This window comes from Rhinatrema bivittatum, chromosome 2 (assembly GCF_901001135.1).
Source record: "Rhinatrema bivittatum chromosome 2, aRhiBiv1.1, whole genome shotgun sequence".
Taxonomy (NCBI): domain Eukaryota; kingdom Metazoa; phylum Chordata; class Amphibia; order Gymnophiona; family Rhinatrematidae; genus Rhinatrema; species Rhinatrema bivittatum.
Genome location: NC_042616.1, coordinates 537,997,653 through 538,021,330, shown reverse-complemented (window position 1 = coordinate 538,021,330; position 23,678 = coordinate 537,997,653). Strand labels below are relative to the sequence as shown.

The following is a 23,678-nucleotide window of genomic DNA, read 5'->3' as shown; positions in this document are numbered from 1 at the left end:
AATCAGAAATGGAGATAGAAAAACAATAATCATCATGATAGAAAAAAGTAAAAAAAAAATAAAAAATAGACATGGCATAAGAGAAGATAGTAGTAAAAGATCAACTGACCAGTCCATTCTGCCCAGTTATTCTTGTCCATATTATAAGAATGTATTCTAGCTGTCAGCCATAGAATGTGACCTCTTGTAAGATATATTTCCTTATTCAGGACAGATTTTGTTGACTTCCTTATTTATACTCTATCTTGGGCAGATAAGAATACCAATCTTTATAATAATCTAAATAGCTACAAGCACTAGTATAGCTGTATCTTGAATATCTGGCTTCCTAGCTCCCCTGCGTAGCTCCCCTGCGTAGCCTGCCAGATGAATTTGGTCACGTGAGTGCCTACATTTCTGTGCTAGGACTTCTAGTTTATTTATTTAGTAATTTTATATACTGTCATTCCCATGTAATGATCACAGTGGTTTACAGAAATAACATTCATAACTATTAATCAACAAATCTTGATAGTTTACATAGGTAGTACTCATAAGCAAAGAATAACATATCTCAAATGAAATGAGAAGTTCCAGTAAGTAACAGTAAAATAATATAACAAATACCGGTATTTAATAGTCTATACTTTGTTTTAAGATTCTTAGGTTCTCTCATTATCCTAGGACAAGCAGTACGGTTGTCCTAGGATACCATACTGACTTAATCGATACTGATGTCCTAGGATACCATACTGACTTCATCGATGGAGCCCTATCACGGAAATCTTCTGTCAAAGTTTCTAGAAACTTTTGACTGGCACACTGGGCCCACTGAGCATGCCCAGCATGCTATGATCCCTGCAGCCACAGGGGTCTCCCTTCAGTCTCTTTTTTTCCGTGCTGCTTTTAGCCTCGCGTTGAAGGAGCTCTGTGAGTTTTCTCACAATTTTTTCCTCACGGAATAATAATATTTTCTGTCAGAAAATTCCCTTCTCGGGTCTCCCTTCGACATTCCGTTCGGTGAGTACTCTTTGGAGTCTTTTTTTTTCCGTCTATTCCGAATACTTTACTTCAGTATCCATGGGCCACCGACCATTACCTGGCCTACAAATTATTACAATGGCCACGGGGTTCTAAAGATGCAATAATTGTCCCCAGACACTGTCGATTACAGTCCCACATGACATCTCTGTTCTCTGCCTGGGATCAGGCCATGATGTCCGTGCATGTTCCACCTGCGCTCAGATGATTTCGAAGGGCAGGCGTGCCCGACTGGATAAAATGGAGGAACTTTTCAAAAAAATTACTCCATCATCATCTTCTACGTTGTCACTGAAGAAAATTCCTTCCTCTGTTGAAAAACATCGAGGAAAGAAAAAGTCCGATGACCGTCCGTCACCGACCCCATCCGGATCTTCAATAATGTCCTCTTTGATATCCAGCAAAGATCATCGAGAGAAATGACGCCATCTGCACCATTCTGACTCCGTTCCATCAGGAGAATCGGTGTCTACATCGGCATCGAAGGACGTCGAGCCGATGACAAAATGGGTCCGGGTACAAGAGCCGCTATACCCCTCTGTACCTGAGACACCGAGGCGTTCTCCATTCGATGTCAGAGACTGTGCCACCATATTCTGCTGTGGAAGTGCCAGTAGCGACAGTCTTACCTTCTCCTGCAACAGTGGACCCAGTCCCAGTCTCCAGGGAAGAAGTGACTTCCATGATTCAACAGGCAGTCATCGAAGCATTACAAACATTTCAACCGACACCGATACAACCATCGGCACCGACACCAGAGCCAATGATGTTTTCCCCTCTTCTCACAAGACTCAATGCCTTAATCGGTGCCTTCCCAACACCTGCACCGATACCATCGATGGGTCTTACGATGCCTCCATCGACACCATCCATACCAAAACATCCACCGATGACTCCAGCCATACCCATTCCAGGCTCATCTAAGGACGATGTTGGAGACTCTGATCCGTTACAGGGCCATCGGGCTTACAAAAGTCCCATATTCCATCGATGCCCTCGATGCCACAGCCTGGTCCATCGGGTGATGCCGATCATCGGTTCCCATCAGTGCCATTGATGCCTTTCGGTTCCCCGTCAATGCCTTTTCTGCCTCCCATTGATACCAAAGCAGATTCCAAAACAACCATCAAAATCTGCATCGATGACAAAGCATCCTCTTCCAAAGGATCCTTTAGATTCTTCTGGGTCCCATTTCCAGTCTCAACACAGTCCTTGGGAGGATGTTGATACTGATACTGTTGCATCTGAACCTTCTCCACCAGAAGAAAGAAGGAAGTCCCCACCAGAGGACCTTTCCTTTCAACACTTCATAAAGGAAATGGCAGATACCATTCCTTTTGATTTACTTGCTGAAGAGGATACCAGACATAAAACCCTTGAAGTCCTCCAGTTTGTAGAATCACCAAAAGAGGTCATGGTGACATCCATGAAGTACTCCTAGAACTCCAGCATCGCCTAAGGGAGCATCCCTGTTCTGTGCCAGCTGTTAATAGAAGAACAGATGGAACATATCTGGTCCAACATACACCAGGATTTCAAAAACCACAATTGCCACATTATTCATTTGTTGTTGAATCAGCTCAGAAAAAAGCAAAGAAGCAAAAATCACATTCATCTGCTCCTCCAGGAAGAGAACAAAAATTTCTGGATGGTTTAGGGAGAAAAGTGTTCTAAGGATACATGCTTGTGTCCCGTATTGCGGCATATCAGTTATATATGATGCAATATCAGAGGAACTTGTGGAAACAAGTCCAAAACACAGCGGATACTCTCCCTCAGCAACAGCAAGTGTCACTCAACACTCTTATTGACAAAGGGCTGGAGTCAGGCAAACATGAAGTACGGGCTGCATATGACTCTTTTGAAACATCTGCCCGTCTGTCTATCAGCTGCTGGAATCAGTGCATGAAGGTGGGCTTGACTGAAGGCCTTGGATCTCAGATTAGAAGTCCAAGAAAGGCTGGTGGATCTCCCATGCACTGGAGACAATCTCTTCGGAGAAAAGATCTAAGCCATTGTCTCTCTACTTAAAGATCACCATGAGACACTCTGCCAGTTGTCCAGATTGCCATCGAACCAACTATCCTCGCTGCGGAAACCCACAAGACAGGATACCAGAAAACCCTTCTATCGGCCTCGTAGGTAGTATCCACCTACTTCTTCAACATGCCCTTTCAGTCAACCTCAGAGAGGATGTCCACGTCAACCAAAACAGGCAAAAACTCAGCCACCCCCACAAACAGGACTAGCATCTGGTTTCTGAAAGGAATACCAGAGAGCAGCAGCCTCTTCCACAACCCCGAACCCAACTTGCCTGTAGGAGGTCGGCTCCATTACTTCAAACACCAATGGAGTCTCATCAGCACAGATCAGTGGGTGTTAGCCATCCTGAACCGGGAGTACTGTCTAAAATTCCAAACATTACCCTCTGATTCTCCACCCATTCCTCTGTGGTCACACAGCGGTATAACATCTCAGCTGTAGTCAGAACTCTCCACCCTGCTGACTACCAGGGCTATTGAAACCGTTCCCCGATCTCAACATGGCAGAGGGTTCTACTCCCGCTATTTGCTAATTCCAAAGAAAACAGTTGGTCTCCGCCCCATCCTAGACCTCCGCAATCTCAACAAATTTCTTCAAAAAGAAAAATTCCAGATGGTCTCCCTAGGGACCATTCTTCCCTTATTGCAACAAGGAGATTGGCTCTGTTCTGTGGACCTTCAAGAAGCCTACGCTCACATTCCCATTTCCCCACAACATCGAAAGTATTTATTTAAAAACATTTCTATACCGTCGCTAAGTTATATACCATTGCAACGGTTTACAAATAGGCACATAGACTAAGGTAAGTAAATGTAGGATATCTTACATTCTAACAGGTGCCAATAAAGTTTGGTTACAATTTCATAAATAAAATCATTATTTGAGTAATGTTGGTCAAGTCCAGGTATATTATTGAGTTGCTATCGCTTTGATATATTACTTCTTAAATGTAGGATTGAGTAAATTCATTCTCATCTGCATTACCCTGTACTTTCATTCTCTACCCTCCACACTCTTTAGTGAAGGCTTTTTTAAAGAGCCATGTTTTTAGATTTTTCTTAAAAGTTTTGAGATTATTCTGTAATCTGAGTTCAGGGGGCATCGTGTTCCATAGTATGGGCCCAGCCAATGATAAAGCCCTTTCTCTCACTTGGGTTAATTTTGCTGACTTTACTGAAGGGATTGTTAGTAGTGCTTTGTTTGCTGAGTGGAGGTTTCTTTGTGGAATGTGTACTCGTAAGGCTGTGTTTAGCCAGTCTGCTTCTTTATCATATATTAGTTTGTGTTTGGTGCATAAGGCTTTGTATTTTATCCTGTATTCGATGGGTAACCAATGTAAGTCTGCTAGAGTTTTGGTTATATGGTCCCTCCTCTTTTTTCCCGTCAGTATTCTGGCTGCAGTATTTTGAAGTATCTGGAGTGGTCTTATCGATGCGCTTGGGAGTCCTAGTAAGAGTGCGTTGCAGTAGTCAGTGCTAGAAAAGATAAGTGTTTGCAATACTGTTCTGAAGTGGGCAGGTGTGAGTAATGGTTTCAATCTTCTGAGGACCATAAGTTTTGCGTAGCCTTCTCTTACTTTTATAGATATGTGTTGCTTCAGGTTGATTTCTGGGTCCATTATTACTCCCAGATTCCTTACTTTTTCGGCTAGCTCAATTTTTTTGTTATTTCTTAGGGTTATCGGTGTTTGAATGATTTTAGTGTTTTCTTTCAAGGTGAAGGAATTCAGTTTTGTCAATGTTGATAACCAGTTCCATCTGGTTTAGTAGTTGTTTAATTATGTCTAGGTACATGTTAGCTAGACTTAATGTTTTTTCAATTGTGTCGTCTATTGGTAGAATTAATTGAATGTCGTCTGCGTAAATGTAATGTATTATCCCTAGGCCTGCCAGCAGATGACATAAGGGTAGCATATATATGTTAAAGAGGGTAGCAGACAGCGCTGAACCCTGAGGTACTCCTGTTTCAAGTTTAAATTTTTCTGAAAATGTGTTTTTTATCTGGACTTGAAAGAACCTGTTGTTTAGGTAGGATCTGAACCAGTTTATTGTTTTGTCACATAATCCAATTTCTTCAAGTCTTTTTAGTAGTATTTTGTGGTTTACTGTATCAAAGGCTGCAGATAAGTCGAGCATTATAAGGATATAATGTTTACTGTTATCAAAACCTCTTAGTATGTTATGTGTTAGTGAGAGAAGTAATGTCTCAGTGCTGTAGTGTTTTCGGAAGCCGTGTTGTGAAGGGTACAGTATGTTATTATTGTCTAGGTGTTCAGCTAGCTGTTTCTGTACTGTTTTCTCTATTAATTTAGCTAAAAATGGAAGGTTTGAGACTGGGCGGTAGTTAATGAGGATTAATGGGTCACTGTTTTTCTTTTTGATGATTGGCTTAATGATTGCCCCTTTTAGTGTATCTGGCATTAATCCTTCAGTTAGGGATATGTTTATGATATTAGTTAGTGTTGGGGTTATTACATTGGTAATCTTTTTTATCTCAGTTGTTGGTATTGTATCGGTTTTGTGTGGAGCAGGGTTTATATTTTTTATCATTGATTCAACTTCTTGTTCTGATATTTGTATAAATGAGGACCATATGTTAACATCTCTTTTTTGCATTACGATTGCTTGTTTGCTGTTTTTGGGGATTTTGTTTCTTAGGTTTAATATTTTGTCACTAAAAAATTTAGCTAATTCATTGCATTTTGATTCAGGAAGACTTTGAGGTGATTCTTGTTTGTCATGTGTGAGCTTCGTTACTATGGAGAATAAGGTTCTTGGGTTATTGGCAAACTTTTCTATTTTATTGGAATAGTATTCTTTTTTAGTATTAAGGATCAGTTGTTTGTAGAAAGCTAAATGTTTCCTGAATTTGGTTAGGTTTTCAGTTGTTTTGTGTTTTCTCCAGATTTTTTCAAATTTTCTGAGCTTTCTTTTTGCATCTTTTATTTTTGCATTATGCCAGTGGTTATTTTGTTTTGTTTCTTTGATAGTTATTGTTTTGATGGGGTTTATTTCATCGGCTATTTTTTTAGTTGAGTCTAACCAGAGTTCTGTAGCTGAGTTACAATCATTAAGTGTTATGTCTTTTAGTTCTTCTTCTAATTTGTCCTTTAGTTCATCGTGGGAAAAAGACATTTCAATACAGAGTCCTTCCATTTGGACTGGCCTCAGCATCTCAAGTGTTCACAAAATGCCTGGCAGTTGCGGCTGCACATCTCAGAAAAAACAGCATTCATGCTTTTCCCTACCTAGATGACTAGCTCATCAGGAATCCATCCAAACAAGGAGCTCTCCTTGAGAAGCACCATATCCCTGTTGCATTCCCTGGGATTTCTAATCAACTATCAGAAATCACATTTGAACCTGTCTCAACTCCTCACCTTCATCGAAGCAGACCTCAACACCACAGTCGCAAAAGCTTTTCTTCCAAGCGACCGTGCAAACATCCTAGCAAATCTTGCAAACTCCCTGAGCAATTGCAACTTCACCTCTGCCCATCAATTCCTTACACTTCTGGGCCACATGGCATCTACAGTCCACGTGACCCCTATGTCAAAGTTAGCCATGAGAAGGACTCAATGGACCTTAAAGTCTCAGTGGCTTCAAGCTGTTCAGCCTCTGTCATCCCTAGTACGAGTCACCAACCAGTTACTTCTCTCACTTCGATGGTGGACAGGCCAACTGGCTTTACGGACCGGGTTACCGTTCCAACAGCCGGCTCCTCAAATAACTTTAACCACAGATGCATCCAACTTGGGATGCGGAGCTCACATCAACAACCTTCAGACTCAAGTTACATGGACTCCACTCGAAAGAAAGTGTCAAATCGACTTTTTAGAACTTTGAGCGATATGATATGCCCTTTATGCCTTCAAAGACTGCCTCTCACACAAGACTGTGCTGATACAGACAGACAACACAGTAGCAATGTGGTACATAAACAAACAAGGAGGCACAGGTTCCTATCTGCTGTGTCAAGAAGCAGTGCAGATTTGGGCCTGGGCCCTAGCACACTCCATGCATCTCAGGGCCACTTATCTAACAGGCATACAAAATGTCCTAGCAGACAATCTCAGTCGATGTTTCCATCCCCACGAATGGTCTCTGGATCCCTGTGTAGCGAGCAAAATCTTTCAACACTGGGGTTGCCCAACCATCGACCTCTTTGCGTCCAAAATAAACCACAAAGTGGAACGGTTCTGCTCCCTCTACAGCCGTTGACAAATGTTCCCCAGGGATGCCTTTGCTCGCCCCTGGAACACAGGACTTCTATGCGCGTATCCTCAGATTCCGCTCATAGCCAAGATTCTTGTGAAGCTGCAACAGGACAGCAGGTCCATGATCCTCATAGCCCCATATTGGCCTCGACAAGTATGGTTCCCCATACTTCTAGATCTCTCGATCAGAGAACCAAGTCGCCTGGGCACAGGGCCCACCCTTATAACTCAGAACCAAGGCAGGTTACACCATCCGAACCTACAAACCCTTGCCTTGACGGCTTGGATGTTGAAAGCCTGATCCTACAACCGCTCAATCTTTCAATTCAAGTCGCTAAGGTTCTTGTAGCTTCACGAAAGCCCTCCACATGTAAATCTTACCTTTCCAAGTGGACTAGATTTACCAAGTGGTGTACTCAAAAAGGTATCGACCCTTTCTCCTGTCCCACTCCATCTCTATTAGACTATCTCCAGTCTGCTTCTGTGCGTGTACACCTGAGTGCCATTGTGGCATACCACAAAGGTATAGGGGATGCCCCAATAATAGCGCAATCCCTAGTGAGTCTATTTAAGAGGGGCTTACTTCAACTTAAGCCTCCCATTCGACCACTGGTTACGGAATGGGACCTTAATGTAGTTCTTGCAAGGCTCATGTGATCTCCGTTTGAGCCTTTGCATTCCTGTAATGTAAAATTTCTTACATGGAAAGTCCTTTTCCTAGTAGCCATTACATCTGCTAGGAGAGTCAGTGAGTTACAAGTCCTTGTCACATACTCACCCTATACAAGGATCCTGCATGACCGAGTGGTTCTCCGCACTCACCCCAAATTTCTGCCTAAGGTGGTAACGGATTTTCACCTTAACCAATCCATAGTCTTGCCCACTTTCTTTCCAAGGCCTCACTCTCACCAAGGCGAGAGAATTTTGTACACCTTGGACTGTAAACGTGCACTCGCTTTTTACCTAGACCGCACTGCAGTCCATAGGAAATCCACCCAACTCTTTGTTTCTTTTGACAAAAACAAACCAGGAGTTGCAGTGGACAAACAAACTCTCTCCAACTGGCTAGCAGACTGTATCGACTTCTGCTATGAGAAAGCAGGCCTTCCCCTCCAGGGGCGAGTAAAGGCGCACTCACGGATATGTCAGCATCCATAGCACACTACCGTTCAGTAGCTATCGCAGACATCTGCAAAGCTGCGACTTGAAGTTCTCTGCACACATTTGCAGCTCATTACTGCTTGGATAAAGAAGGAAGACAAAACTCTGCCTTTGGCCAATCTGTCTGGAAAAATGAGGGTGCAATCTATTTCCAGTATGATACCCAACTCCTTCCACAACCGCTTGCTGTGATTCAGTCTGCCTCATCTTAGTCAATGGCACCTCAGTAGTTTTGCCTGTTGCACGAGTTACATGCTATTGATGAGTCAGCCTGTAGCTTGCTAATCACCCATATATGAGGACTAGCTTCCTGCTTGTCCTGGGATAAAGCAAAATTGCTTACCTTGTAATTGGTGTTATCCCAGGACAGCAGGATGTAGTCCTCACGAAACCCACCCGCCACCCCGCAGAGTTGGGTCCGTTGCCGTTTTATTGTTTTATTTTTTCACTCGTACTTATTGCTACAAACGAGACTGAAGGGAAACCCCTGTGGCTGCAGGGATCATGGCATGCTGGGCATGCTCAGTGGGCTCAGTGTGCCAGTCAAAAGTTTCTAGAAACTTTGACAGAGGTTTTCCATGATAGGTCTCCATCGTTGATGTCACCCATATGTGAGGACTACATCCTGCTGTCCTGGGATAACACCAGTTGCAGGTAAGCAACTCTGCTTTATGTTTTATTCCTTGTTCTTCAATTATCTCTCTTCTGCCTTGTTATTGTAGTTCTTTACATTCTGATGTTATTAGGTTATATGCATTTTTAAATAGCCATGTTTTTAGTTCAAATTTAAATCTCTGTCTGGTATCACACATAACCACTACGGTAGCGAATTCCAAAGCTTTGGACCTGCTATGGAAAATGCACGATCTCTTACTTGAATTAGATATGTAATCAGTATAGTTGAAATAGTCAATAGTCCTTTATTTTGAGATCTTAGTGTTCGCTGAGGTGAGTATGGTTGTAATGTCACACCGATCATACCAGCATTACTTGAATGAATGATTTTGAATATTAATGTTAATACTTTATAATAGATTCGAGATTGTACAGGCAGCCAGTGTAGCAAAATCAGTGATGGTGTAATGTGATCAAATTTCCTGGTTCCTAATAAAAGTCTAGCTGAGGCATTATGTAATAATTGTAATGGTTTCAAGAGACTTGTGGGAAGACCGAGTAGTAGAGTTACAGTAGTCTGTATTTGAGAAAATAAGAGTTTGCAATACAGTACGTAAGTCTTCGAAAGATAAAGGTTTCAACCAATTTAATATACGTAACTTGGAGTAACCTGTATTTATTAATTTATTGATGTGCTTTTTCATCGTCAGTTTTTCATCCAGCTGGATACCTAAATTCTGTCCTTGGTTTGTGGGAGTAATTTGAAAAGTTCCAAAGTCTAGATCTGGAGGTTTAACTATAGAAGGATTCCTACTTAACCAAATGACTTCAGTCTTTCTAGGGTTTAATGTTAGTTTAAGTTGAGATAGTTCTTACTTTATTACTTTCATACAGGCTGATAGTGTCGATATTGTGTTATCAAATGATTTAAGAATGGTATCTAAAATTGTAAGTCATCAGCATACAGGAAGAAAGAAATCCCTAAGTAGTTATTATAATACTCACAGTCTGCCAGACAGAATTAGCATTTAAACACTTAAAATCTCACATTTGAGAGATCATTCCTGGGTGGTGTGGGTAAGTGTGCAGGATAGAAAGTACAGTAAAGGGACCGAGGTGTGTGTAGAAATAGCAGAAAGCTAGGATTAGGCTCCAGGGCCTATAGTTCTCCTCTGAGGTACTTGGCTACTGGCTCTCCCTCATCTTTGGCTAGTGGGGCCTGGAGTGCTCTGCCAGCCCTGCTGGTCTGGCTGCCGCTAGTTCCTGATCATCTTTAGTTGGCAAGGCCTGGAGAACCCCACCAGCCTCACTACCTATTTATTTAACATTTCTGTATCACTGATCATGATTTCTAAGCGGTTAACAATAAAAATATTCAGAAAATTTATAATACGAGTTTCAAATACTATAAACATAAAATAAAAATGACATGAACAACAAGACAAAAATGTATCAATAATTCAAGAACTTGAGAACTACTTTCTTTCTCAAGTCATTGCCCCAACACCTTACAATCTCATTATCCTTATATCATTCTACTTCTGCTGGTGGCTTCTTTGTTTTAGTTGGTGAAGCCTGGGAAACTCCACAAGACCTGCGGCTTCTACCACCGAACTGCTACTGCTATGTCTTTCCCCCAGTACCACTTATGTTCATGCTTGGTTCATCAGCTTGCTGCTAGTACCCTCCTTTGATGTTAGTGTCACATATGGACAGGCAAACAGAGAAAACAAAAACATAAGTACTGTATTTCATTAAATCTGCTAAAAGGACTTGTTGCTCTGCTTTACTACCTATCGGGCCGATTCAGTAAAGTCCACGGGAGAGCTGGCGAACGCCCGCTCTCCCGGCACGCGCACAGGCCACTTGCCTGGGCGCGATTCTGTATTTAAATGAGGCCTGGCAGTAGAAACAGGCAAAAAGAGGCGCTAGGGACACTAGCGCATCCCTAGCACCTCCTTTTGGCCCGGAGCGGTGGCTATCAGCGGGTTTGACAGCCGATGCTCAATTTTGCCGGCATCTGTTCTCGAGCCCGCTGACAGCCATGGGCTCGGAAACCGGATGCTGGCAAAATTGAGCGTCCGATTTTCTACCCGACAGCCTCGGGCCGACTTCAAATTTTTTATTTATTTATTTGTTTATTTATTTTTACTTTTTTTACCCTTCGGGACCTCCGACTTAATATCGCCATGATATTAAGTCAAAAGGTGCCCGAAGAAATTAGCACCTAATTAGCGCCTAATAGCGCATGTTGAGGGCGCTATTAGGTTCGGCGGGTTGGACGCGCGTTTTCGGCCCCTTACTGAATAAGGGGTAAGGGAAAATGCACGTCCAATGGCGGGTTAACAGTGAGCTCCATTGGAGCGCACTGTACTTTAGTTGTTTTTCCTCCATTTGTGTTTTGTTGTCCTAAATACCATCTATGATTCTCTTAGTCTTTCCATATTTTGTCCTTCTCTTTTTGAGTTCTCGTGTAACTTTTGAATGCTAATCTTTTCAGCCACCTCTTTTGAAATCCATGCAGGTCTCTTTCCTTTACTTTAATATCTTTCCTAATGTAAAGATTTGTTGCACTTACTCTGACTTCTTCAAGTATATCTCACTGTTTGTCTACTTCACTTAGATCTTCCCATCTTGCCAATGCTCCCCTATTTACTCCCGAATTCCAGTACTCACCTCTGTGAGATCCAGCTCCGCCTTTGCTTCTATATGAGATCACACTGTCTAGTGATCACTAGAGCTCAAGTGGTCCCCATTAGTAAGTACCAGGTCCAGTATCATCCCCTCCCTTTTAAATTCTTTTACAGTTGTTTGAGAAGCTCAACTGGTAGGAAGCCTAGGATTTCTTCACTTCTGAAATACTTCATTAAAATGATTTTGGCTGGCTGTTGGATTTTATCTAGAGTTTTTGTGGTTCTCTATGTGGCTGCTGGGACTAGCAGGAGTTGATTTTAGTTAATAGATAAGCTCAGCAGAGGGTTACAGCACCATTATTTTAATTCATGCCAAAACCTAAAAATATATTGTTACTTTTTTCTTCAAAGATTTTATAGTACTGTGAAATAACATAATATGCCCTATGGTGGTACATATAGGCTGGATTTGGGAATTATTGCATAAGAGTATGGTTGTAAATTGACTTTATGTTGTCAGAAGCAAACTGGGTTTTGCTTCATTACATTAACAAATGTGCAGTTCCAAATTTATTTTAAAAAATAGTAACAAAACAAAATTACAAGGCCAAAGATTTATTGTGCTAAACCAGGTTGAGATCAACATTGAGCCATCCGGAAACAATAACTTAATGATGTGTTTTAATCTAGCCAGCTGAGTTCTCTGTTAGTTACTTTTAAGAATGTTCAAATGTTATTATATTTGATAAACTTAAGTTTTTAATGTTTTTGACATTTTATGTATCAGAAAAGTTTGTTTTTGGAGAAAAGTATTAAACAGCCTCCCATAGATCAAGGAGCTTAGACTTATTTTAGTTAAAGATAAGGCACAGATTCTATAAAACACTTGTTTCAATATTTTACATAAGCACCAAATGTATCAAATACCTTTTGGAAAATACATCTGAGTCTTGCTGGTATGTATATTGTTTAAATGATCCGAAAATTCATCTACTGTGAGACACGCTTGTTTATTGATGCTTATTTTTTTGATAGGTTTTACAGTAACGGACAGTTTCAGTCAGCAAAACCAGTTCCCAGCTGTGCAGCAGTTGCAAGACTCGAGCACACTGGAATCTCAGGCCCTCTCAACGAGTTACCATCAACCAAACTTGCTTCAAGTTCCTAGCACAGACAGTATTAACGTAGTGAGTATTTATCAAAGGCAATCTATCTTCATGGTTTCTATAACTGGACTTTCACTGCATTCATATCTGCTTACTGGAGCATTTTGCTGTCTCTCTGTCTTTTTTGCTACCCTAGAAGATGATTGTATTTGCCCCTGTAATAGTGAAATGTGCTCCTGAGTAAAATGCATGATTTTAAAGAATAAGGAGATGAAAATCATGCATATACACGAATATTCCTGTTCTTTTCAACATTTGCTGGAAATGACATTTTCAATAGATTAAATTCTAAACACATGACTGGGTTTAACCCTAAATTTGACTCTGATTGGTCTATTCAGAGGAATGGCAGGTGGATGGATTGAATCATTGCATAACTGCTTTTCTCCCAGGACAAGCAGGATGGTAGTCCTCACATGTGGGTGACGTCCCCAGACAGAGCCCTATCACAGAAAACTTCTGTCAAAGTTTCTAGAACTTTTGACTGGCACACTGAGCATGCCCAGCATGCCATTATCCCTGTATCCACAGAGGTCTCCCTTCAGTCTCTATTTTTCTGCGCTGCAGTTTGCCTCGTGGTTAGGAGGGAATTTTCTCACCACTTTTCCTCACGGAAAAACTTGAAGTTATCTTCACAAAAAAGTTCTCTCATAGGGGGTCTCCCATTGCGACACCGTTCCTTGATGATCGGTGAGTAAATTTCCACCATCTCCGGTCGGTTCCTGCTACCCTGTTGTCGGTTCCCACAGGCCACCAACTGTTTTCGCGGTCCCTTTTTTCGTCATGCGATGGGCTTTAGAAAATGCCCAGAGTGTCTGCGCACGATGTCCATTACTGACCTGCATGATGTTTGTGTGCTCTGCCTCAGCCCATCACACGATGTACGTCGGTGCCCTAACTCCGCTGAAATGACCCCGAAGGGCATGCGTGCCTGTTTGCATAAAATGGAATCTCTTTTCAAAATAAAACCAACTCCATCGACTTCCACCCAGTCATCACCGGCAGAAACATCTTCAAAATCCATCGGCAAACCTCGCTGGGAGCAGCAGGGGAGCGGTGACCGTCCGTCGCCGATGCCATCGAGAGCATTGGTAGCGTCTTCCTCAGTGCCGGAGAAGGACCGGAACGAGCACCGAGGGAAACATAGTTACCGGCACCAACGTGATTCCACACCCAGTGTGGAATCACCAACACCGCATCGGCCTCGATGGCTATCGAGCCGGTTGCGAAGAGGGCCCAGGGAGAGGAGCCTCCTTCCTCCTCTGCATCCAAGACCCCGAGGCATTCCGCACCATTATTGGTGCCGGGTACTGAGCCCCCACAGATTCCTGTGGAGGTGCCAGTAGTGCCTAGCCTACTTCCCCCTGTAGCTGCGCTACCTATACCAGCTTCCATGGAGGAGTTGGACATCCTTTTCCGCCAGGCAGTCCTCGATGCCTTCTGGAGCCTGCATCCGCCATTGATGCCGGTCCCCATTCCGGCACAGACACCAGAGCCATCAATGTTTACACCATTGCTCGACTGCCTCAACACCCTCATCGGTGCCTTTCCGACTCAGCCTGTACCATCGGAACCGAGTCGACCTTCCGAACCTCTGAAGCCCCCGATACCCATTCTGGGGTCCTCAGAGGACGAGGACGTGGACTCTAGTCCTACGCCAGCTCCACTTCCATCTATGCCGGAACCGGTTCCAGGTCCGTCTGGGCTCTCGGGATCGAAGCGCCCACGATTCCGTTCGATGCCATCGATGCCGCCTTAGTCTCCATCGAAGCTGTTTCATCCTCCATCGAGACCTCCATCGATGCCTGCACGTCCTGGAGGATCAGTCATTCTCCCTCCCTTGGGATCTCAACCAGAGACCCCTTATGATCCATGAGAGGATATTGACACGGACACCTCCACAGAAGACATACTCTCAGAGCCTTCTCCTCCAGAAGAAAGGAGACTGTCTTCTCTAGAAGACCTCTCCTTTACAATTTTCATAAAAGAAACATCTGAAACCATCCCCTTTAACCTGGTCACCGAAGAGGACATCCGTCATAAGACATTGGAAGTCCTTCAATTCGTAGATGCCCCCAAGGAAATTATGGCCATTCCAGTCCATGAAGTACTCTTGGACCTGCAACATCGCCTATGTGAGCACCCTTGCACTGTCCCACCAGTTAATAGAAAGACAGATGCAACATAATCTGGTCCAACACACTCCAGGTTTTCAGAAGCCACAGCTATCTCACCAATCAGTGGTAGTTGAATCTGCAAATAAGACTGCCAAGAGATTGCACCCTCATTCTTCAGCTCCCCCTGGAAAGGACCAAAGGTTTTTGGATGGTCTAGGTTGGAAAATCTTCCAGGGCTCTATGCTAGTGTCACGCATAGCTGCCTATCAGTTATATATGACACAATATCAGAGGAATCTGTGGAAACAAGTCCAGGAGATAGCAGACTCCCTTCCCCAGCAACAACAGGAGAACCTCACTGCCATTCTCCAGAATGGCCTTGAGGCAGGGAAACATGAGGTTAGAGCTGCATATGATTCCTTTGAGACGGCTTCTCATGTAGCAGCAACAGGAATCAGTGCCAGAAGATGGGCCTGGCTTAAGGCCTCTGATTTAAGGCTGGAAGTCCAGGATAAGCTCGCTGATATCCCGTGTACTGGAGATAATCTTTTTGGCAACAAGATACAGGACGCAGTGGCTCAATTGAAAGATTATCACGAGACCCTGCATCAGCTTTCCACTGTCACTGTTGAAGCTTCCTCCTCTGCTCAAAAAACCACAAGAAGGGATCCCAGAAGACCTTTTTATTGCTCACGCAAGTACTACCCACCTACATCTTGCGTGAGACCAGCCAGACCACCTCAAAGAGGACATCCATGTCAAACCAAGATGTCCAGATCTCAACCAGCCCTGCAAATGGGCCCAGCCTCTGGATTTTGAAACCTCTCCAGAGAACAGAAGCCACTCTATGAATCCATGACCAGACTTGCCTGTAGGAGGTCGACTACACCCCTTCATACCCAACTGGCACCACATTACTAATGAGTAATATCCATCATAACCCAGAGATACCATCTACATTTCCTCATGGTATCCCCAGATTTACCACCCAATCCACTGTGGATCCGAAGAGATCACACAAGTCTTCTAGAGTCAGAACTGTCCACCCTACTGAGTGCCAGGGCTGTGGAAGCCGTTCCCCCTGGCACAGCAGGGCAGAGGGTTCTACTCCTGCTATTTTCTAATTCCAAAGAAATCAGGTGGCCTCCGCCCCATCCTCAACCTCCACAAGCTCAACAAATTTCTACAAAAAGAAAAATTCAGGATGGTGTTTCTCAGCACAATGCTTCCCCTTCTACAGCAAAGAGACTGGCTCTGTTCTCTGGATCTTCAAGACGCCTATGCACACATTCCCATATCCCCACATCATCGCAAATACCTGCGTTTTATAGTGGGGCAACAGCATTTTCAGTACTGGGTTCTGCCTTTTGGATTTGCCTTGGCACCCCGTGTATTTACAAAATGCCTAGCAGTGGCTACAGCCCATCTATGCAAAAACAGTATAGACTTGTTTCCTTACCTGGACACCTGGCTAATCAAGAGCCAATCCAAGGAAGGAGCTCTCAACGCTCTAAAGCTTACTATCAATCTGTTACACTCGTTGGGGTTTCTCATCAATTACCAGAAATCACACCTGAATCCATCTTACCTCCTTACCTTCATTGGAGCAGATTTGGACACCACAGTCACAAAGGCCTTCCTGCCCAAAGACTGCGCAGACACACATTCCAAACTAGCTACATTTCTGCGCACAAAGAAAACAGCCTCAGCCCATCAATTCCTCACGTTGCTGGGCCACATGGCTTCCACTATCCACGTCACTCCTATGGCCAGGCTAGCCATGAGAATAACTCAATGGACTTTGAAATCTCAGTGGCTACAAGCCACTCAACCTCTTTCAACCTAGATCCATGTAACTGACTAGCTGTGTCTCTCACTTCTCTGGTGGAGAAACAGGGCCAACTTGCTAATAGGTGTACACTTCCAACAACCAGTTCCTCAAGTGACCTGAACCATGGATGCATCCAGCTTGGGTTGGAGAGCTCATGTGAGCAACCTTCAGACTCAAAGGATTTCGACACAACTCAAAGCAAAGTTTCAGATCAACTTCCTGGAGCTTTGAGCCATACGTTATGCTCTATATGCGTTTCAGGACTGCCTTTCATGCAAGACTGTTCTCATACAGACAGACAACACAGTTGCAATGTGGTACTTGAACAAACAGGGAGGAACAGGTTCTTATCTGCTCTGCCAAGAAGCTGCGCAGATCTGGGCCTGGGCCCTTGCACACTCCATGCATCTCCGGGCCACTTATCTGGCAGGCATGCAGAACTTAGTAGCAGATCGCCTCAGTCGACATTTCCATCCCCACGACTGGTCTCTGGATCCTGTGGTAATGAGCAAAATCTTCCAACGCTGGGGTCAACTAACAATTGATCTTTTTGCATCCGAACTGAATCACAAAATGGACAGATTCTGCTCCCTGCACAGGCAACAAAACACGTTGGCCATGGATGCCTTCGCTTGTCCCTGGAACACAGGCGTCCTATACGCGTATCCTCCTATACCACTGATAGCCAAAACCACTGATAGCCCCCTATTGACCTTGACAAGTATGGTTTCCCATGCTTCTCGACCTCTCCATCTGAGAACCAATTCGCTGGGCACAGCACCCACTCTCATAACTCATAACTCAAGGCATGTTTCGCCATCCAAACCCTCAGACCCTATCCCTCACAGCCTGGATGTTGAAAGCTTGATCCTACAACCGCTTAATCTTTCAACTGATGTCTCTCAAGTGCTTGTAGCTTCACAAAAGCCTTCCACACGAAAATCCTATCGTATTAAGTGGAATAGATTTACCACATGGTACACGCAAAAAGGTATCGACCCTTTTTCCTTCCCCACTGCATCTCTTTTAGACTATCTCTGGCACCTTTCAGACTCTGGTCTCCAGACTTTCTCAGTACGGGTACACCTTAGTGCCATCTCAGCGTACCACAAGGGAGAAGGGGATGCCCCAATAATGGCGCAGCCCCTTGTGAGTCAGTTTGAGGGGCCTGCTACAACTTAAGCCCCCTCTACGGCCACCAGTTACCGAATGGGACCTAAACGTAGTACTTACAAGGCTCATGTGCTCCCCGTTTGAGTCTTTCCACTCCTGTAATGTTAGATTTCTTACATGGAAAGTTCTCTTCCTAGTAGCCATTACATCTGCTCGAAAGGTTAGTGAGTTACAAGCACTTGTCACATACCCACCTTATACAATGTTCCTCCATGACTGAGTAGTACTCCGGACACTGCCTAAATTCCTTCCCAAGGTTGTTACGGACTCTCACTTGATTCAGTATGTAGTCTTGCCCACCTTTTTCCCAAGGCCACACTTTCACCAGGGCGAGAGAGTTTTACACACCTTGGACTGTAAACGTGCACTTGCATTTTACCTAGACCGCACTGCAATCCATAGGAAATCCACCCAACTCTTTGTTTCTTTTGATAAAACAAACAGGGAGTTGCAGTGGGCAAACAAACTCTCTCCAACTAGCTAGCAGACTATATCGAATTCTGCAATGAGAAAGCAGGCCTTCCTCTCCAGGGACGAGTGAAGGCTCACTCAGTAAGAGCCATGGCAACCTCAGTAGCACACTATCATTCAGTACCGATTGCTGAGATCTGTAAAGCTGCAACAGAAGCCACTCTATGAATCCATGACCAGACTTGCCTGTAGGAGGTCGACTACACCCCTTCATACCCAACTGGCACCGCATTACTAGTGAGTAATATCCATCATAACCCAGAGATACCATCTACATTTCCTCATGGTATCCCCAGATTCACCACCCAATCCACTGTGGATCCGAAGAGATCACACAAGTCTTCTAGTCAGAACTGTCCACCCTACTGAGTGCCAGGGCTGTGGAAGCCGTTCCCCTGGCACAGCAGGGCAGAGTGTTCTACTCCTGCTATTTTCTAATTCCAAAGAAATCAGGTGGCCTCCGCCCCATCCTCAACCTCCACAATCTCAACAAATTTTTACACAGCGGGACTCTCCAGATCCTTCTCTCTCTAGGAAGCTTTGGTACATCCCAGGAGTCTGGACTGATCCAGGTACGTACAGGGAAAAGAAAATTGGTTCTTACCTGCTAATTTTCGTTCCTGAAGTACCAACGGATCAGTTCAGAACCCACCCGGGTTCAAGGGGGAGAGTCTTCCGCTCAGCTATAGTTTTTTCAGCAAACTTCTGTTCTTTGTTGTTCATAACTTACAAATTTTTTCAAGTTTTTTGACAGTTTATTGCACATAGTGTTTTTCAGCTTGGGTACAAATTAATACTGAACTACTGCAGGTGGCACCAGGGCTTTTCAAGCAGTGTCAGCAAGGCATTTCTCCGTCTCCATGTGCTGGCAGGGATGAATAAACCCAGAATTCTGGACTGATCCATTGGTACTACAGGAACAAAAATTAGCAGATAAGGACCAATTTTCTTTTGCTTACCTGTAACAGGTGTTCTCCCAGGACAGCAGGATGTAGTCCTCACGAAACCCACGCGCCACCCCGCGGAGTTGGTTCCAAAACCGTTTTATTATTTTATTTTTTCACTCGCACCTTTTGTTACAAATGAGACTGAAGGGAGATCTCTGTAGCTACAGGGTTCATGGCATGCTGGGCATGCTCAGTGTGCCAGTCAAAAGTTCTAGAAACTTTGACAGAAGTTTACTGTGATAGGGCTCCGTCTGGTGACGTCACCCACATGTGAGGACTACATCCTGCTGTCCTGGGAGAACACCTGTTACAGGTAAGCAACTCTGCTTTCTTTTTTTTTTTTTATAATTAAAAGTTTTTATTATTTCAAACACTGCAAGAGGTAAATCATGCATGGTACAACTATGGATTAAACAGAAGAAACACTTCCTTAACATATTAGTTTAAAAACTCCCCCCCTCCCCTTCTTTATAGTAGAGAGGGATTTTAGAATACCAAGTAGGAAAAGGGAAATCTAGAGGGCAAAACGTTTGAGCAACTCTTAGTACTCTGGCATTACCACCAACAAACGCTAAAACTAGCCCACAGCCACTTCCGAGGGCTACTGAACTGATAGCTGAAAATTTCCTCTCCCACTGAAAGCATGGGAATATGAAATTTGAGGAATTTGGTGGAAAAATTACATTTCATCAACACACAGGGAGTTTCTCTCCACATGAGAGAGGGGGCAACACTTGAACAAGTCAATGAAAATAAAGTGACTCAATCTCACCAGTTTTGCAACTGATTAACTAAAACTGAAACAAACTTCCTTTACATATTAGTTTAAAAACTTTTCAACTTTGATCTTTACAATCAAATGAATATTAACTCAATTTTTGAAATGTAACTATTGATTTGTTCAAGTGTTGCCCCCTCTCTCATGTGGAGAGAAACTCCCTGTGTGTTGATGAAATGTAATTTTTCCACCAAATTCCTCAAATTTCATAATCCCATGCTTTCAGTGGGAGAGGAAATTTTCAGCTATCAGTTCAGTAGCCCTCGGAAGTGGCTGTGGGCTAGTTTTAGCGTTTGGTGGTGGTAATGCCAGAGTACTAAGAGTTGCTCAAACGTTTTGCCCTCTAGATTTCCCTTTTCCTACTTGCAGGTCGATACAGTTATGCCGCGTTAGAAAGAGTGCGGCAGTGCCAGGCGCACCCTCGTTCCCCGCACGCACAGTTCTCTTCACCTACCGCTCGATACTCTCTTCAAATTGCATGCAAATGCATGCCGCGTCTGCGAAGCGTTAGGCAAGCGTTAGGCCCGCGCAACCCATTTTACTGTATAGGCGCTAATACAGCGCCTATACAGTATCCTGGGTGCGCTGGTACCTGTCATTTCAAATGTCATTTCAAATGACATTTGAAATGACAGGCACCAGGAAGTGGATGGTTCCCCCCCTCCCGAAGCAAGGCGCAGGGCGAAAATTAAAACGGGGAATAAAGTGTAAAAAATGGGGGGTAAAACCAAAGGGAGTAAAGTGTAAAAAACCATGGACGACCTCCATATTAACATTGCAGCGTAAGTTGTTTATATATATGTATAAATACCTGTCACTTTCCGAATCCCCCAGGCGTGCAGTCATCGAGGCGGCGGCGGGAGCTGGCGGGCGGATGGGCGCCCGTTCATCCAGGCGGCGGCAGCGGCGGTGGGAGCCGGCGGGCGGGTGGGCGCGCGTTGGATCCAGGCGGCGGCGGGAGCCGGCGGGCGGGTGGGCGCCCGTTCATCCAGGCAGCGGCGGGAGCCGGTGGGCGGGTGGGCGCGCGTTTGATCCAGGCGGCGGTGGGAGCCGGCGGTCGGGTGGGCGCGTGTTCGATCCAGGCCACGGCCGGAGCGGGCGGGTGGGGCGTGCATTCATCCAGGCAGAGGGAGCCGGCGGCGAAAGTGGCCTCCGGAGGCCGCTTTCGCCGCGGGCTCCGTGAATGAATGTCTATGCGATTTCGGCGCTCAAGGCGTGACGTCACGACGCTTGACGTCACGGCATGTGACTGCCTTGAGCGCCGAAATTGCACGGGCATTCATATATATATAAACAACTTACGCTGCAATGTTAATATGGAGGTCGTCCATGGTTTTTTACAGTTTACTCCCTTTGGTTTTACCCCCATTTTTTACACTTTATTCCCGTTTTAATTTTCGAACACCACACTAACACCAAGTAGAGGGTAGGCGGTAAACTAACAGGTTAAGGACGCGGCAAAATAGCTACAAAGGAGATAATCTGAGCGCGCGTCACAATATCGGAGGGGAATAGCTAATTCCTTCATTAAACAGTTAATTCGTTCATTTACATATCATATACATGCTGGGTGCGGAAAGGGTTATGCGTCTGTTTTAAGAAACGCTAAGGACGCGTGAAACTGGAGACTGTATCGCTGGATCGCCTTACGCGTCCGAATTGTGTGCTCACAGCACGTTACAGACGGGAAATCTTCAACCGCACGTTACAGTATCGATCTGTTGGTATTCTAAATCCCTCTCTACTATAAAGAAGGGGGGGGGGTTGGATTATGACCTTCAGCCCCATGAACTAACTCTCCATCTACATTTGTACATTTTGTCAGACAAACTTAAGTGACTCATGTTTTCTTTGGGCCCATCTAAAGTTACTGGGATTTCACTTTCCCTCCCACTCTGGGGATACAACAATGGGATCCTGAAGGATTTTGGGACCTTCCTCTGACTCAGAGTTGTCACCCACATCAGCCTGTAAAGGCTGGAAATATTTGTGTTTCTCTTGCCGGTGTTGTCTACAGGGGTTCGGTATTTTAGAATCTCTAATGTATAAATACAGGACTTCTGGGAACAATTTTTCATCATTGTCTGAGTAAGCAGGCTCCATAGAGTCCCACAGTCTAGATAATCACACCCTAGTACAACATGATATGAGAGCCATGGGAGTAATCCTACTTCTATCTTAACTTGCCCAACTGGGGTCTTAAAGAAGACTTGGCTGGCTCAGTATTGTTGCTAGTATTGTTGCTGGTCTCCATGGATACAGGCAAGGGTCGCCATCTTCTCATAGTTGATCTGTATTGACCAGTTCCCTCCAAATTAGAATTTTTACACTTCTCAAGTCCACAAAGGCCTGGTTTAGGTAGACTTGAGAAAAGGTTTAGGTGGATAGAAAAAGCTCTGTGGACTTTCCCCTAACTGGAGGGTTCCTCACCAGAAATGTTGCTTCTGGGGTGCACCTAACTCTTTTGAGGATTGCAGCTATAACCTCTGTATAGCTGGCTCTTCCATCTGGATTGTCAGCTTGGAAGGCAGCCTGGCTGTTACCTAAAACAAATTGCCTAGGAATGTGGTCCATGTGGCTTCTGGTTAGACTGCCAGCAGGGCAGTTCTCTCAAAGATCCTCAGAAAACAGTCTGGATTCCTGATGTCATTTAAGTATTACCAGAGATATTAGGGGCGGCCAGGTCATGATAGCTTGTGCTGTCTGGGTCAGTGATAGCTTTTGTGTATTGAACTGTTCCTGTAACACCTTCTGCTGGCTACACTGGTTTTGCACCATTGTCTGTTTTCCATGTGGTGGTATCAAGTAGTGTACATTTATTTATTTATTTATTTATTTATTTATTTATTTATTTATTTAGACCATTTGTAGTCCGCTAATCCACAAACCTCAGTTGGTAACATAATTAAAATCAATGCAGATAACACATGACTAGTATATATTTCATATTACAATAAACAAAATAAACAAACATCCCAAGGCATAGAATGAGGGGTATGGCAGGAAGTAGCACGAAAAATCCAAAATACTGAGGGTTAAGATAGCAAGCACAATGGTATCAGTACCCCAAGGAATGCTTGCTGACTATGTACCCCAACAGGATAACTTAAAAAAAAAAAAAAGTACAAGCCGATAAAGAGGCGCATGTGTGTGAATTTTATAATGAATGCATGAAATGGTCGCAAAATATAAAGTTGTATGTGTATATTGTACTTGAAAATTGCACATACATTTGCATGTGAATCATGCATGTGCACATTTTTCTTTGACACACAACTTCCAGCTCATCTGCAACATGGACTAAACTTCACCCTTTTTAATTTCTAGTCTGCTCGCCTGATAGAAGATGACACTCAGGAAGAACTTGAACTGCAAGCTCAGCGTCCCCAGTATCTTGAAAATAGTGAAGATCAAAGCAGACGTGCTTACAGGTTAGTTAACTCATTTTCTTCAATGTTTTCCAGTATTTTTGTAATTTAATTTGGCTTTATGTGACTTTAGGTAATT

At 44.0% G+C, this 23,678-nt stretch overlaps 1 protein-coding gene across 1 annotated transcript in view; it reads left to right on the top strand.

Moving 5' to 3' along the window:
- Positions 1–23,678, top strand: part of ZNF236 (zinc finger protein 236) — a 531,902-nt gene that overhangs the window by 245,966 nt on the left and 262,258 nt on the right. Inside the window, 2 exon segments of the mRNA XM_029590848.1 lie at positions 12,724–12,875; positions 23,499–23,602. Of these exon segments, the coding sequence (XP_029446708.1) occupies positions 12,724–12,875; positions 23,499–23,602 (256 nt within the window).